General features: G+C 46.2%; 2 protein-coding genes across 3 annotated transcripts in view; one reads left to right on the top strand and one right to left on the bottom strand.

Annotated features, from left to right (window-relative positions):
• The window catches only part of wdfy4 (WDFY family member 4), a 59,617-nt gene that overhangs the window by 8,542 nt on the left and 34,135 nt on the right, over nt 1–16,940 (bottom strand). For both annotated transcript variants that reach the window (XM_062463207.1, XM_062463208.1), the window contains exons 42-55: nt 15,603–15,680; nt 15,230–15,421; nt 14,733–14,814; nt 14,307–14,524; nt 10,808–10,956; nt 10,318–10,438; nt 10,112–10,197; nt 9,861–9,923; nt 4,013–4,055; nt 3,530–3,649; nt 2,878–2,995; nt 2,676–2,785; nt 1,343–1,493; nt 1,163–1,254 (exon numbers count right to left, since the gene is read on the bottom strand). In XM_062463207.1, the coding sequence (XP_062319191.1) occupies nt 1,163–1,254; nt 1,343–1,493; nt 2,676–2,785; nt 2,878–2,995; nt 3,530–3,649; nt 4,013–4,055; nt 9,861–9,923; nt 10,112–10,197; nt 10,318–10,438; nt 10,808–10,956; nt 14,307–14,524; nt 14,733–14,814; nt 15,230–15,421; nt 15,603–15,680 (1,623 nt within the window). The remainder of the gene's footprint in view (nt 1–1,162; nt 1,255–1,342; nt 1,494–2,675; nt 2,786–2,877; nt 2,996–3,529; nt 3,650–4,012; nt 4,056–9,860; nt 9,924–10,111; nt 10,198–10,317; nt 10,439–10,807; nt 10,957–14,306; nt 14,525–14,732; nt 14,815–15,229; nt 15,422–15,602; nt 15,681–16,940) is intronic.
• On the top strand, nt 7,270–9,693 carry lrrc18a (leucine rich repeat containing 18a). The gene is made up of 2 exons (XM_062463211.1): nt 7,270–7,419; nt 8,723–9,693. Exon 2 carries the CDS (start codon nt 8,727–8,729, stop codon nt 9,489–9,491), a length of 765 nt encoding a protein of 254 aa, XP_062319195.1. The 5' UTR covers nt 7,270–7,419; nt 8,723–8,726; the 3' UTR covers nt 9,492–9,693.

Genomic DNA, 16,940 nt, shown 5'->3' with positions numbered 1-16,940 from the left:
AATGTTTAGTGGTTAAAGGACATCATGATAGCAGCAGCCTGGGCTTTGCTTTCCTCCTCTCCCCTGGCCTAGAAGATGAGCACCGAGTCAGAGAGCTGGAGTTCATACTGGCCTACTGGATTCTACTGGTCTAAACTCTAACGTAATGATGCTGGTCCAGGTGTGTTCTTAAGACAGAGAAACCATTCCTCAAACGGTTAAACGCAGAAGAGAAACATATTTAAAGTTGTTTAACTTGTTTGAGGGAACAGTACTTCTACTGAATTACACAGCTGTGATTCCCTCTGAAAATGCATTTACAAAGTGGAGGAGAGGCACAATATTACGAGCTCATCCTCTTGTTGGAATCATTTGGGAGGAATTATCTCCAGGTTGGTTCAGATGAGGGGGAGAGGGACTATAATGACCAGCTAGTGTCCATAAACCCAATCTAACACCCTCACACCAAACCACATCTAAGCCTCATAACAGCTCAGTGTTGTCCTGAGTTAATTTGCATATGAAGAAGAGGAGCAACAATAAGTAGCAGCTAAAGCGGCTAATTGTGGCGGAATCCAAGGCGATATGAGTTTAGTTCAGTAGATTACAGTCTGATAAGAACCACACATGCCTGAAGCCATGCATAGAGGTAGGGGGGTGGGGATAGAGAGAAAAAATACATCGAAAGTAACTGATACTGACAGAGGGAGGGGGGGTTTAGAGAGAATAAGTGAGATAGAGAGAGAGAGAGAGAGAGAGAGAGAGAGAGAGAGAGAGAGAGAGAGAGAGAGAGAGAGAGAGAGAGAGAGAGAGAGAGAGAGAGAGAGAGAGAGTGAGAAAAAAAGGGATTTGGCGTTTTATAGTGCTCAAGTTATTATTATGTATGGAGGCACAGGGCCAGTGGCAGCCATGGGAAGCTGGCTAGACCCTGAGCTACAGTCTATGAGATAAACATGGAGCAGACTTCTGTGTATGTGAAGGACAATGGTTCCCTGAGCCTGTGAGTTAGACACTGGGGCTCAACACAGGAGCTAGTAAATTAGGGAGGTCTCATCTCTTGTTGCTCAAAAGGACAAGTAATTACTGAGCGATGGAGGGAGGCATTGTGGGGGAAGTTGGGGGCGTTATGTTAGTAGATACAACCTGTATGGGTCAGGATTCACCAGCGTAAGGGATGACTAACCTCTCTGTGCACCCTGATGAACTCTTGAGGATCTCCCTTGGCCCATGGGGGCAAAACGACATCCCATAGAGCTGTCCCATCCTCCATGCAGCCTGCCGAGAGGGACACACACATACATATGTTGTCCATGTCTGTGTGTGTGTGTGTGTATGTAAGTGTATGCGTGTCAGACTGACTGACCAAGCTGGAAGTGGTTGGAGTTGAGCAGGAAGTCGGGCAGGTAGTAGAACTCTGGTATGAGCTCCCTGACGTCCCCCATGTTGTCTCTGGAGGCAGAGTCCCACTCCTTCTTCACACTGTGGAACATACGCTCCGGCACATCAAACCCACCCTGGAAGAGGAGAGAGGGAGGTAGAGTTGAAGGAAAGAAAACAGGGGAAGGGCAGAGAAGGGAGGATGGGCAGAGGGAGAGAGGGACGTAGACAGTGGGGAGGTAGAGGGGGAGAAGAAATAAAGGGAGGGAGAGAAAAAAAGGATGGAGGCAGGAGAGAAAGACAGACACAAACAAAACAGAAAAAGGAGAAAGAAAGGAGAGCAGAGTCAGTTTTTTATTAACTGAAATGCTACCACTGTCACTACTGTTTGCTTCATACACCTTTAAACATAATGCTACCGTTAAACATATGAGTGTAGCAGGAACACAGAGAGTAAGGCCATATTTTGCTGTACATCCAAGTTTGTAGTAGGAACTATAATAAACTTGTTTCTGCCTCCTAGATTATCCTAAATCACATCTATTAAAGTTCATTCTATTATGTAACATAGGAAATAAATGTGTGTCAGCAATCTACGGAAGCTTCTCATCTCTAAGATTTTATAATGAAAATCTCATGAGGGGGAATGTAATTTTTGTTTTGTAAAACGATTATCTTCATTGAATGAAAAGAACAAATATACGCAGCAAACTCCGTTAAAGACACAAACCAGGTTATAGATATTACACCACACAAAACTCTGGGCTTCTATGAAAGCAGAAAGAGAAGTATTTCAACAGGATAATGTGTTTATTGCTTTATGCTGACTATCAAATATACATGCCTTTTCATTAACCTCAACTGAAAGCTGGGTTGTAAATCTGGGACTTTTAGTACAGCCAAATGGGATTCAATAACATGCTTTTATTTTATCTACACTGTATGTATTTGCATATATATTGAAATCTGGTTTTAATTAATTTGTTTTTAAGTAAAAAGGAAGTTGATTTTAAATAAATCCAGGGAGCCCAAATAATGAGGTTTCAATAATCAGCTTCATTATGTCACAAAAAAAGAAAAAAAATCTTTGAAAGGAAACCTGAAATAGTAAGTTCTCAACCTTGTTACACAATACGTTGGTCATTTGTTACACGTGTGTATCTGTGCATACATATGCGTGCCCACGTATGTGTTTGTAAGCCTGTGTGTGAGCGCATGTCTTCGTGTGTGTGAGAGTGGATTATTTGTGTCTGTGTGTGTGCTTGTATGTGTGTCTGTACTGTGCGTGTGCACGCATGCCTGTGTTTGTGCCTCCTCACCTGCAGAGTCTGAAAGGTGTGTGAGAAGGGCTCCATGCGGACCAGGAAGGAGGCCACGATGATGGCTGAGGAGTAGTGAGTGCAGTAGTGACACCTCGCTAACAGATCACCTGCACAGAGGAAGCAAACTGACAATCAAAGAGGACAAAATACAGTATACATTACTGATAACAATGAATAGAATTACATTTAATTAGCTCACCGTCACTGTTGTCCTCATCGTTATATCTCTCGATAAACATCTTCCGCCTCTTCTCTGTCTGAGCTCCCATTGGCCTTGACAGGTCCCGGAATGTTGCTGGATTGGAAAGGTCCAGTGTCTATCCAGAAAGAGGGCATGTGAAAGAGGAAGAAGACAAAGAGACAGAAAGGGATGGAGGAGAGAGTGGGATTGATGAGAGGGGAGGGAGACAGAGTGAGATAGAGAGAGACAGAGAGACAGACAGAGTGAGATAGAGAGAGACAGAGAGAGTGAGATAGAGAGAGACAGAGAGAGAGACAGAGAGAGAGAGAGAGAGAGAGAGAGAGAGAGAGAGAGAGAGAGAGAGAGAGAGAGAGAGAGAGAGAGAGAGGCACAAGATAAAAGGGAGAGAGATGGAGAGAACAAAAGAGAAAGAGAAAGAGACGTAAGACAGTATTTAATAAACAGATGCAGCTAAATGCACTCTGTAGTTGAGTGGAGGACCAAGGACACTCTTACAGGAAGCCAGGCTTGCTACACCCAGGCTAGATGTGTGGCTTTGGCCCCCTACCTCAGAGTGGTAGCTTGGACCCAGGCTAGCTGCTCTGCTCCCCTACCTCAGACTGGTAGTCAGCTAGGACCCAGGCTAGCTGCTCGCTACCTGCTACCCTACCTCAGACTCGTAGTCAGCTAGGACCCAGGGGAAGACTGGATACTGCATCAGGTCGCTGTAGGTCCTCCCAGCCAGGGTGTTGAGATGCATCAGATACTCAAAGTTGCTCATCTCGCCTCGCTGTGAGGGCATAAAGACAGTTGAGGTCATATATATATGCGTGTGTGAGAGTGTGTGTGTGGGGGAGATTGAAGTTGAACACACTTTTATGATGGTCCGTGTAGGCCATAATTAAAACTCACTTCACACACGGTGCTCTGGAGCAACATGGTGGAACTGGGAACAGTTTAGGGTGGAGTATGAGTGGAGAGCTGTGAATAGAGTTTGTCTGCTATATGAGTAGAGTCCATAGAGTATGTAGGTTTCTAGATGAAGTAGCTGGGAGGCGTTTCAAAAAGTGATATCACTAACAATGATGGAGAGGAGGAAGGAGTGTTATATCACTAAGAAGGATGAAGAGGAAAAGGAGGGAAGAGGGTTTACCTGCCACCTAACCAGAGTCATTTTCTCAAGCATGGGAGTCTTCCTGAAACACAACAAAGACCAATCGAACAGTTACCTACAGTACACACGTGAACTACACAACAGTCAGCGAAACATTAGTTAGCACCACAACTTTGCCTATGCACAGACAGTGCACAAATAGCTATGCACAGACAGTGACATATTACAATTCATTTATTGACAGTTTATAATTTGATACAGTTTAAAATTTGAGTCTTCAGTAATATACAGTTAGGTCCATAAATATTTGGACATTGACATAATTTTCATCATTTTGGCTCTGTATACCACCACAATGGATTTGAAATGAAACAATCAAGATGTGCTTCAAGTGCAGACTTTAACTCAGCTTTAATTTCAGGGTATTTACATCCAAATCAGGTGAACGGTGTAGGAATTACAATACATTTTATATGTGGCCCCCCCCTTTTTAAGGGACCAAAAGTAATTGGACAAACTAACATAATCATAAATCTAATTGTCACTTTTAATACTTGGTTGCAAATCCTTTGCAGTCAATGACAGCCTGAAGTCTGGAACCCATAGACATCACCAGACGCTGGGTTTCGTCCCTGGTGATGCTCTGCCAGGCCTCTACTGCAACTGTCTTCAGTTCCTGCTTGTTCTTGGGGCATTTTCCCTTCAGTTTTGTCTTTAGCAAGTGAAATGCATGCTCAATTGGATTTAGGTCAGGTGATTGACTTGGCCATTGCAGAACATTCCACTTCTTTGCCTTAAAAAAACTCTTTGGTTGCTTTCGCAGTATGCTTCGGGTCATTGTCCATCTGCACTGTGAAGCGCCGTCCTATGAGTTCTGAAGCATTTGGCTGAATCTGAGCAGATAATATTGCCAGAAACACTTCAGAATTCATCCTACTGCTTTTGTCAGCAGTCACATCATCGATAAATACAAGGGAACCAGTTCCATTGGCAGCCATACATGCCCACGCCATAACACTACCTCCACCATGCTTCACTGATGAGGTGGTATGCTTTGGATCATGAGCAGTTCCTTCCCTTCTCCATACTCTTCTCTTCCCATCATTCAGGTACAAGTTGATCTTGGTCTCATCTGTCCATAGGATGTTGTTCCAGAACTGTACAGGGTCTTTTAGATGTTTTTTGGCAAACTCTAATCTGGTCTTCCTGTTTTTGAGACTCACCAATGGTTTACATCTTGTGGTGAACCCTCTGTATTTACTCTGGTGAAGTCTTCTCTTAATTTTTGACTTTGACACAGATACGCCTACCTCCTGGAGAGTGTTCTTGATCTGGCCAACTGTTGTGAAGGGGTTTTTCTTCACCAGGGAAAGAATTCTTCTGTCATCCACCACAGTTGTTTTCCGTGGTCTTCCGGGTCTTTTGGTGTTGCTGAGCTCACCAGCGCGTTCTTTCTTTTTAAGAATGTACCAAACAGTTGATTGAGCCACACCTAATGTTTTTGCTATCTCTCTGATAGGTTTGTTTTGATTTTTCAGCCTAACGATGGCTTGCTTCACTGATGGTGACAGCTCTTTGGACTTCATATTGAGAGTTGACAGCAACAGATTCCAAACACAAATACCATACTTGAAATGAACTCTAGACCTTTTATCTGCTCCTTGTCAATGAAATAACGAACTCCCATGAGGGAATAACATACACCTGGCCATGGAACAGCTGAGCAGCCAATTGTCCAATTACTTTTGGTCCCTTAAAAAGGGGGGGGCCACATATAAAATGTATTGTAATTCCTACACCGTTCACCTGATTTGGATGTAAATACCCTGAAATTAAAGCTGAAAGTCTGCACTTAAAGCACATCTTGATTGTTTCATTTCAAATCCATTGTGGTGGTATACAGAGCCAAAATGATGAAAATTGTGTCAATGTCCAAATATTTATGGACCTAACTGTAATCCTGTATTTGTATTTAGAATCCCTGGGTCAGTGGGTGACATCATAGTGAGCTGTAGTAGACAGAACATTGGCTCTCTAACATTCTCCTGACCTGCTCTCTCTCTCTTGGTTTTGATTGTGTGTTGCATGGCAACCAGTGGTTGAGAGCCAACCCCTGTCAGAGTTCTGAAACAGCTTCAAACTCAAACCAACGGAGAGCACAGGAGAGGTGAGCAAGAATGTGTGTGTGAGTGTGAAAGAAATAAGGTTCTATCCGTAAAACTTTTTTTTTTTTTTTTAAGAAATAGAATGATATACTGTTTAAATATGTAGATATGAATATATGTGGACTTCCACCAGAGACTGTTGGGGCAAGAGAGAAGGTCCTTTGTTTTCTGTGTTTTTTGTGTGAACCAGGTTCTGTGACCTGGAACTGCTGAGATTCTATCAAGCATACTAGACAAGGTGGTGATGGAATACCTTACACATACACACTGCTCTCTACCAACCAGGCATCACATTTCTGATATGAAGCATAGCAGGATATTAGGACTAACACATGTTAAAACAGAGAGACCCAGGCTTAGGTTTCAGACGTTCAGCCTGGGTTAGGGTTCCAGGAAAGGATTGGTTCAAGGAGGGGTTCTGTGAAGGGAGTTTCTTCACCAGCTGGTTTATAATTCAGTCGTATGCTCGATCAATGGCATAATGAGCATGGAGGTCCTGCTGAATTTAGGACAATAGCCATCCAGCAAAGCACATGCTACCCCAACACATTTCAACCACTGTCATTGTTGTCGTCAGCAACAATTCTTCTCAATGCTGCACAACAATACAGCAAAGACACAGGCTCTGTGACCTACTTTAAGATGTATTTAATCATTTCTACCCACGGAACAACTATTGATAAACATCAGGAATAATCTGGAGTGAAAATAAGGTTTTAGTGCTCCTGAAACTCTCTCTCTCTCTTTTTCGCTTTTACATTTCACTCTCTTTTATTTCTCTCTCCGTGGGCCAGTTAGAGGGCCGTAAAACTCCTGGCGCCTAGCACCCCTGTTGCCTAGTAACCACATTAAACAAGAGAGGGGGAGTGGACCTTGTGTGTGTAGACTGGGGGAGGTATGGAGAGACAGGCTGCACATTTCACAGCTTTAACACTTCAGGGCTTCTCCCAGGGCTGGGCTAGCAGGGTTAGGGTTCAACACCATTCAGCCACTGTCTGAAATGGCAGCGTAAAATGTGGGTGGTTTTGGAATACAGCATAGGCAGGAAAAGGTTGAGACCTGAGTCTTTGTAGTTTTTTTTTACACATACACACAATTATATATGTGTGTGTGTGTGTGTGTGTGTGCGTGTATTTGTGTGTGTGTGTGTGTGGTTTGCTAAAACAGAGCATGGGGGTGTTCTCTAGTGGAATGGCCTCCTTACAGGAGTTGAGAGTCTGTCTGTAATCCTGAGTCCCTCAACTGGCGTAACTGCAACACTGCTACTGAAGACGGAGCATGGTGAGTACCGAACACTCTGTGGACCACTTCACTGGACACACGTAAACTAAGTCCTCAACATAAATTAAATACTGACTCTCTAATAAATTGTTTTGATTTTAAATCCTAGACAAGCAGTTGATAGGTTGTTCAGGAAAAAAATGTAACTCTTAACCAAACTAGCAGTTTGTATCAAACCTTTTCCATTGAATGATGGGATAAAACACTAAGCGTTCACGAGGTCAACCTTACAAGGAAATAAATCACCTCACCATTATGTAGTAAGCCCACAGGGTTCAAACAACTGAGCTGCACTATTCAGCTTGTTCCTACAGACAGTAACCTATTGACAATGTCCTTGGGGAAGGCAAGTGTATGGAAGTGTGAAAGTGCATGAATTTTCTAACCCAAACAACTCCTGACCAGATTATTTTGTAAAACCACACTAAATCAATCATTGCATTTGGCCCACTATACACGCTATCTAATTGTAGGTAATAATTGCATGGTAAGGTGTGCTATTGGGACAGCTAATGGAAACAAGCAATGGTCTCATCCTGAGGATGATGAATGAGGCGAGAGAGGGCCTTAGGGTGTAACACACAGACACACTCTGCTCTCTGAGACAGGGCAGAGAGAAAAGCACACACGCACGCACGCACAGACACTCTGAGACATGGTGAGGAGAGGAGCAACAAATCCAGATCACCTATAACATCATTTATCAAAGTCCTGATTTGACTCTCTATCGCTTCATTGTCTGTTGGCAGACACACACATCCACCTACACACACACACTAAAACACACACACAGTTTCCAAGGCTGCGAGAGTGGTGGAGCTCAATCAGCTGGATCGCGAGGGAGCATCAGAGATTCAGTGCTCATTTGTTTTTCCTGTATTAGCCTGCGTCGCCTCCTCTCTACTGTTCCCCTGAATTAGCCTTAATTAGAGAACCATGCTCTTAAAATACCCCCCTGGGCAGCACTGGGTGAACAGGCAGGAGTACACACACACATTGCACCAAGACACCAACACACACACATTGCACCAAGACACAATGCACTGAGAGACACACACACACACCTCATTCCCCAGAGAGCACGCTTTTCCCTCAGGAGCCCCAGGCCATACATGAGATGAAGATTCTATGTGCTCTGTGTAAATAACATAAGCCCTGTCCATGACACATAAACACGCACACATTACCGCTCATCCCCCTCCCCATTCCACACATACACACACACAAACCCACTAACTTTTTTCTGGCCTAATCAGTAAATTTGGGCTATTTGACTCCTTCTGTCTTTGTGTCCGTACCCCAGCACCATGGCTAAAGGGAAGGGCAGAGCCAAGGGGAAGACGGTGACCCTGAAGATGGCCAAGAACGCCATGAGGGTGACGCCGGATGGCCGCACTCGCCTGGACCTCAGCAACACAGGCATTGACACCTTCCCCAAGTGCCTCCTCAAGCTTGCCGACACCCTAGACGAACTGGACCTGAGCCGCAACCAGCTGCAGAAGCTTCCAGACTGCATCGGGGACATGCTGTCCCTCAAGTCTCTGGATCTCCATAGCAACCAGCTGGAGGCCGTTCCGATGAGCATCGGACAACTTGTGGAGCTGTCCCACCTCAATCTCTCCAACAACCTCTTGACCTCCGAGGGCCTACCCCAATCGCTGGGCTCCCTTACTGGCCTACGGAGCCTCAATCTGGGCATGAACAACCTGGATAGCCTACCTGCTTCTATGGTGGCTCTCACCAGCCTCCAGGAGCTGGGCCTGTTTGATAACCTCCTGAGCCATCTGCCTGAGTTTGTAAGACACCTCCCCAATATCAGCAAGATCAACACCAAGAGAAACCCCCTGTCTAGCAACCAGGGGGCCGGGGGACTGGGGGCCAGGGGGGAGCTCAGTCTATACCTGGCCAACGAAGCCAGTCTGTGTAAAAACTGTGTGGCGAGGTGCAGGGAGGAGAGGGACAGGAAGATGGAGAAGAAGAAAGGAGGAGGAGACGAGGAGAACAGGAGGCCGTTCTCAGGGCTCATCACGCCCAACTCTGTGGCACAGCTTAATCAGGAGGCGTGGAGGTGAGGAGAGGACGGAGGAGCTAGCCAATCAATGGCCAGGGAAGGATGCAACAAATTTTGTTTGAGACGCTGCTGTTTATTCTCATCATAATCTCAAATACCAATTAGACAGACGACACACACACAGTGGAAGCGTGTATTCAACCCAACAACATTGAACTGTTTCTTTTTGTGATCATTTTGTGATAATGACCGTTTACCATGTTGTCCGAATTAAATATATTTCCTGAATGCTGCTTCCCACGAACATGTCCAGTCATTCTTCAGTAAGTTCAGATGTTTATGAAATTCTGATTATAACACGAATGCATCCGATCAACACACTGACATGTTACATGATCTAAGTACGGGGCTGTCACATGATGATACTCACCTAGTGTTGGTCAGAACCTCAGCAACCCCTCTCCCTCTTAATGAAGGGACCACTGAACACAGTCTGAAGAGAGAGAGAGCGTGCGAGTGAGTGAGGGAGATAGAGATTATCACAGTTCTGTAATGTAGGCCAGTCTAATCCTCCCAGAATGAGTCAGCTTTCCTTTCCCAGTCCCCTTCCAGTCTCTCCTCCCGTCTCTCCTCTAGTCCCCCCCCCCCCAGTTTCCCCTCATATCTCTCCTCCCATCTCACCTCTTGTAAGCACTGACATGGTCTTTGTTGAGGAACACCAGGAAGGCAGAGTATCCGATCCTCATGAACACCTCCAGAGCGTTGTCCTGCAGGGCGAAAGACAGCTACTGTCACCATCACTTTCTCGCAAGCTTTATTGACATGGCAAATGAACACTTCTCATACAGGTTTTGACAAGGTCAACTTGCATGAAAGCACAGCCTCACCTTTAGTAAATATCTCATGAAACGTGCATCCTTTATGTCCTCGTAGGGCCACCGTCTACAGGCGGGGTGGGGGGAACCCTGCTCCTTGTTCAGCAGGCTGCACATATAGGAGTCCCTGACACTGGGGCATAGACCACATAGTGAGCCAGAACACTCTCTCTCTCTATATATATATATATATATATATATATATATATATATATATATATACACACACACACACACACACACACACACACACACACACACACACACACACACACACACACACACACACACACACACACACAGGATTACATCACTGGGCCAGAGACCACAAGACAATGTAGAACATTCTATACACACCTCACACACACATACTCACACACACAGGCACACACCCTCCTACACACATGCACATAAACACAAATGCAAACATGGAAAGACACACACCCATAGACATATACATATTTTTGCACACTCAAAAATATGCCTACAGACACACACACACCTGGTGGGATGGTGTTTCCTGCAGCAAACATCCCCTGCTGGGCTGAGTGTGAAGCCCTCACAGATGTAGAGGGACTCGTTCCCAAACAACAGCACCCCCTCTGTCACACTGAGACCACTGACCACCACCACACTCATCTTATCTTTTATCTGGGGACAGAACACACACACACAGACAAACTTTAGTCAAACATGGACATATGCACACAGACGCACACTTTTAGCTTTGATCTCAGAGAACGAGAGATGGACTTAATAACAGAACTTGGTGAATGGAATTATAGAATTAAATAGAACAGAAGAAAACTTTTGTACATTTAAGGATAAAACATTGTCTTTGGCCTTATCTCAAATCCCATAGGTTGACAGCACTGGGAACCACAGATTGGTGACCACAGTGGATAAGCCCAGTTGTCCCATGGGGCAGACAGATACTGAAGGCACTGCAGGCTTTAGTTGATTGATCATTTTAATCACGTTTTAATCATTATTAAAACAACAGAGGTGAACACTTCATTATCAAGGTTGATGGATGGAAAAGAGAAAGAAGGAGAATGCATAAAAGAAAGAAACAGCAATGGTGGCAAAACAGAGCGTGAGCAAGACACAGACAGACATACCGTATAAACAGACCTTCTGCATTGACAGGCTCTGGTAGCAACTAGCTGATAGCGCTAGCGCTAATGTGGAGCTAATTCTATTGTCCCCCCTCATTTCACAGTGAGTGTGTGCACCTGGCCCCCTCCCTGCGTCTGACTCCCTCTGCAGGGCCTCTGGGAGCACGCTCCCCAAAAACCATATGGGGCCCCCACAGGCCCCTAGCAATTCATACTAATCAAATCAGAACCCCCTCCCAGCCATGAAAAACAAACACACGCACATGCAGGGTCTGGTGATTATTAGGGAAATTAATCACTGACACACACACAATAGGAAATCTGCTAAGTGATCAAAACTTCTTGTCGGTGTACACATAATGTGACACAACACACTCACTCACACGCCGCAGAATTGTGTGCACACATGCACACACAATTCTGTATCTTCATTCTGTAAAATGGTGCGCAAATGTTGCTTGTAACTGGAACATTTTTGCAGTCAATTACATGTATTTATACAGTATATATATATACACACACACACACACACACGCACACACACACACACACACATATATATAATACATATACTGTACATATTCTATATACACATACATATATATTTATATATATAATAAATACTACTCTAACAGTAATCTCTTGACATAAAAGACTGCAAACTGAGATTAAGAAAACAATATTAGTTTTAATAATCTAATGCAACATGTCCTCCTTTTTCTTTTTCTCTGCACTGTTGTGGAGGTGTGATGGGGGGAGCAGGCGGAAGAAGAGATGGATGACGAATAGGAGCAGGAGGAGGAGAAAGAGGAAGGGCAAAAGGACGGGGAAGAGGAGGAACATTAGGACATGAAGGAGGAGAAGCAGGAGAAGCAGGAGGAAGCTGACGAGCAGGAGGTAGAGGAGGTGCTGGAAGATGTGGAGGAGCAGGAGGAGGTGGAGCAGGAACAATAGGGGGGAAGATGACTGAAGCAGGAGGAAGAGGGGGGGAAGAAGAGTGAAGCAGGAGGGGGAAGAGGATGAAAGGAGGAGTGAAGCAGGAGGGGGAAGAGGATGAGAGGAGGAGTGAAGCAGGAGGGGGAAGAGGATGAGAGGAGGAGTGAAGAAGGAGGGGGAAGAGGATGAGAGGAGTGAAGCAGGAGGGGGAAAAGGATGAGAGGAGGAGTGAAGCAGGAGGGGGAAGAGGATGAGAGGAGTGAAGCAGGAGGGGGAAAAGGATGAGAGGAGGAGTGAAGCAGGAGGGGGAAGAGGATGAGAGGAGTGAAGCAGGAGGGGGAAAAGGATGAGAGGAGGAGTGAAGCAGGAGGGGGAAGAGGATGAGAGAAGCAGGAGGGGGAAGAGGATGAGAGGAGGAGTGAAGCAGGAGGGGGAAGAGGATGAGAGGAGGAGTGAAGCAGGAGGGGGAAGAGGATGAGAGGAGGAGTGAAGCAGGAGGGGGAAGAGGATGAGAGGAGTGAAGCAGGAGGGGGAAAAGGATGAGAGGAGGAGTGAAGCAGGAGGGGGAAGAGGATGAGAGGAGTGAAGCAGGAGGGGGAAAAGGATGAGAGGAGGAGTGAAGCAGGAGGGGGAAGAGGATGAGAGGAGTGAAGCAGGAGGGGGAAAAGGATGAGAGGAGGAGTGAAGCAGGAGGGGGAAGAGGATGAGAGGAGTGAAGCAGGAGGGGGAAAAGGATGAGAGGAGGAGTGAAGCAGGAGGGGGAAGAGGATGAGAGGAGGAGTGAAGCAGGAGGGGGAAGAGGATGAGAGGAGGAGTGAAGCAGGAGGGGGAAGAGGATGAGAGGAGGAGTGAAGCAGGAGGGGGAAGAGGATGAGAGGAGGAGTGAAGCAGGAGGGGGAAGAGGATGAGAGGAGTGAAGCAGGAGGGGGAAAAGGATGAGAGGAGGAGTGAAGCAGGAGGGGGAAGAGGATGAGAGGAGTGAAGCAGGAGGGGGAAAAGGATGAGAGGAGGAGTGAAGCAGGAGGGGGAAGAGGATGAGAGGAGTGAAGCAGGAGGGGGAAAAGGATGAGAGGAGGAGTGAAGCAGGAGGGGGAAGAGGATGAGAGGAGGAGTGAAGCAGGAGGGGGAAAAGGATGAGAGGAGGAGTGAAGCAGGAGGGGGAAGAGGATGAGAGGAGGAGTGAAGCAGGAGGGGGAAGAGGATGAGAGGAGGAGTGAAGCAGGAGGGGGAAGAGGATGAGAGGAGGAGTGAAGCAGGAGGGGGAAGAGGATGAGAGGAGGAGTGAAGCAGGAGGGGGAGTGGAGTGTTGAGCTCTCTCTTATTGACTGAGAGGCTAATGTCAGACCATTGATTTCTCTCCACACACATTATCTTCATAATCATACTATTGGCGCTGGCAAGCTCATTATGTGTGTGAGCTCCTGAGTGGTCCTGTGTGTGTGAATGTATGTATGTGTGTGTGTGTGTGTGTGTGCACTAATGAGCGTGTAAGGGCCTGTTCATCTGACAGGAAACCCAGCAGGACACACACGTCAAACAGCTAAGAGACAACGGGATACACACACACACACAGACATACACACACAAACAGACAAGTAGGAGGCAGTCCATATCACCACCTACTGCTTTTATTAATATTTCTGTCAGAAACATTAAAAGGCACGGCAGGTTGCCCAAGTCCCTCTCAACATGATTCTCCCTGTCTAACACACACACAAACACACACACCAGAGGGTCTGAGCTGTCATACTAATGAGTAAGTATGAGATGTGATGGCAGGGCTTTGGTATTGGAATCCCATAGTCTGGAGTCTGGATCAGAAACAGGGCTGTGAAGGCAGGGTAGGGCCACACACAGGTGAGGAGACACACAGACACACATGCCCACCCACACATGTGCACACACATGCATACTCATGCACATTGACACCCACCCACAGCACTGTACCTGCTCTCCAGGGTCCAGCTCGTGCAGGATGACGTGTGTGTCGGAGCAGGAGTGTGTGTGTGAGCAGGGTTCGGGGGTGTGGGGCTCAGGGGGCTCTGGGGAGGCCACGGTCTCGCTCAGGACTGGGAAGAAGGTCAGACGCTCACCCCCTCCTTCCTCCTCCTCTTCCTCCTCCTCTTCCACTGCCTCTGCACCTGCCTCACACAGGATTCTGGGTTCTGGAGCAAACACACACACACACACAAACATGCGCGCACACACACAAATATTTTTAAATACACATGGAACCAAGTCACTGGGTTAGGAGGTTAAGGGGGAGAGATAGGATAGGCTATTGTACAATTATGGATTGACACGCCAGCAGACCAGCAGAGCTCTTTACTCAGTAGTGCTGGAGCAGCGTAGCTGATGCTCTCCTGGTCTAACCTTGGTCAGATCCGGTTCCAGCTCTACTCCTGCTCTCCTCAGAACCACTCGGCCTGTCACCCTGGCCCAGCACCGCTGCCAACTACACACACACACACACACACACACACACACACACACACACACACACACACACACACACACACACACACACACACACACACACACACACACACACACACACAGAGCAGACACCCATAGAGCAAACACACGAAGGCCGCACGCGCACACAAAAGAAACATACGCACAGGACAGAGAGATTAGAGTCACAATTAGTAAATGCATAGTCAGAGATAGAGGGGGAGGGAGGAAAGAGGGGGAGGGAGGAAAGCAGAAAAAAAGAGAGAGAAAAACTGAATGAGGAACAGAGACTGAGAGAACAAGAAGAGAAAAGGAGATATACAGAAAAAGAAACAGCGATAAAAGAGACCTAACATGAGAGAGTGACAGAAATAGAGAGAGAAAACAAGAGAGAGAGAAAGACTGAGAAAATGTACCCGTTTGGATCCCCTCAGTGCTCTACTGCGGATGCGTGGCCTGGTTCTGTTGGGTCCCTCGGCTGCATCCTGGACCCACGCCCGAGTCAGAACCACGCCTGGACCGGGACCAAACACTCCCCTTTCCCTCAGTAACTCCTCCTCCACGCTCAGCCACTGGGACGCCACGCGCTCCCACTCACTTCCGCGCAGCTGAAATACACACGCGTACACAAGAACAAACACATACACAAGCAGGAGGGATAACATATGACATAAGATTGAAAGTTTAAAGCCAGAAAGGTAGAATACATGCTATAATGTGCTTGTATGCAGTGGTACGCCATATTGGGTCTGTTTTCCTGGGGGTCCCCCTGTGTGTTGGAGTCATTACCTGTGTGTGTCTCCTCCTCATGCTCTCAAAGAACTCCTTGCCTCTTTGTCGGTGTGTCTCCATACAGGCCATGAACTCCTACACAGAGAGAAGAAGAGAGGGAGAAAGAGAATGAGAGAGATAGAGAGAGGATCAGGCATGCAAACAGGTCAGGGGTAAAAAAGGTGAGAAGGATACGGCGAACCCCCGACCCTCTAGGGGGGGCATGCTCCCCCGGAAGAAAATGTGTTAAATTTGAAAGCTAAACGCATGAATCTGGTGCACTTTCAGACCAAAACTAAGAGGCTAGATCTATATAGAATCTGTGCTCTTGTAAATAATGTCATGTTCTTTTAACCATAAAGACATTTTTTGTACAGCATACATAATAAAAAAACAATTAAACAAACAGGACTACTGTTTGTACTTTAAAAAGCAAAAATCAAAAGCATCACTTACTGTAAAGCTAACACATTCTAATTTAAAAGACATTTAAAAGACATTTTTTATATTGTATTAAAATTGTTTCTACTAGATGATGTAAGATGGGTCTGTAAACCTCTCTCTACTCTGCCTCTGATTGGCTGTGAGGTTTAGGCATTAGGAATGACGATTGGTTCCAGAGCCAGTTGTAAAGTTGGGAAGCACGGGTAAAATGCTATGTTGGCCACGGCAACGACCCGTCACGACCCCCCCAAAAAAAATCTCATCGGATCTGCACGAATCACGTACGTTATCCATTTTGAGTCTCACCTAAAGGTGAGGAGTTTGCATGCCTGGAGGATGCGAGAAAGAGAGAGAGAGATAAGGAGAGAGCGAGACGTATGCACTGCAGACGTAATGTCCAGAACGTTCACACCATGATTCCAGATTCTTATCTCCTGCCTCCACACCCATGCTTTCTGTGGTATATTCTTATTAGTGTTGTTTGTTTGATCATGCAATTACAACACATTCAAACAATTACATCTTCCCTAAATTACATTCACTGGGCAAAATAAAGCTAGTGGCTACACTTGCACAATAACCCTGTCTGAAAATGCAATCATTTGTGGATGTGATCTAATTAACACAAATGGTAATATCTCAATGGCGTGCCACTTTTTTGGGCATGGTGCAAGGTTGTGTGTGTGGGCGCACATGTGTGTGCTTGTCTGTACACATGTGCGTGTGTGAGTGTGTATGAGCGTGTGTGAGCATGTGTGCGTGTACAGTGTTTGTCCATGTCTGTGTGTGCATGCAGAAATGTGTGTGTGTGTGTGTGTGTGCGTGCATGTCCCCCACTGCTATATTATCAATAGCCATGGTCGAGGACCCTCCAGACACACAGGAATCCTCCGGTTTACTGCATCGTTAGCA

This window comes from Osmerus eperlanus, chromosome 6 (assembly GCF_963692335.1).
Source record: "Osmerus eperlanus chromosome 6, fOsmEpe2.1, whole genome shotgun sequence".
Lineage (NCBI taxonomy): Eukaryota > Metazoa > Chordata > Actinopteri > Osmeriformes > Osmeridae > Osmerus > Osmerus eperlanus.
Note: the sequence above shows the minus strand (reverse complement) of the source record. Positions and strands in the feature narration are given on the sequence as shown.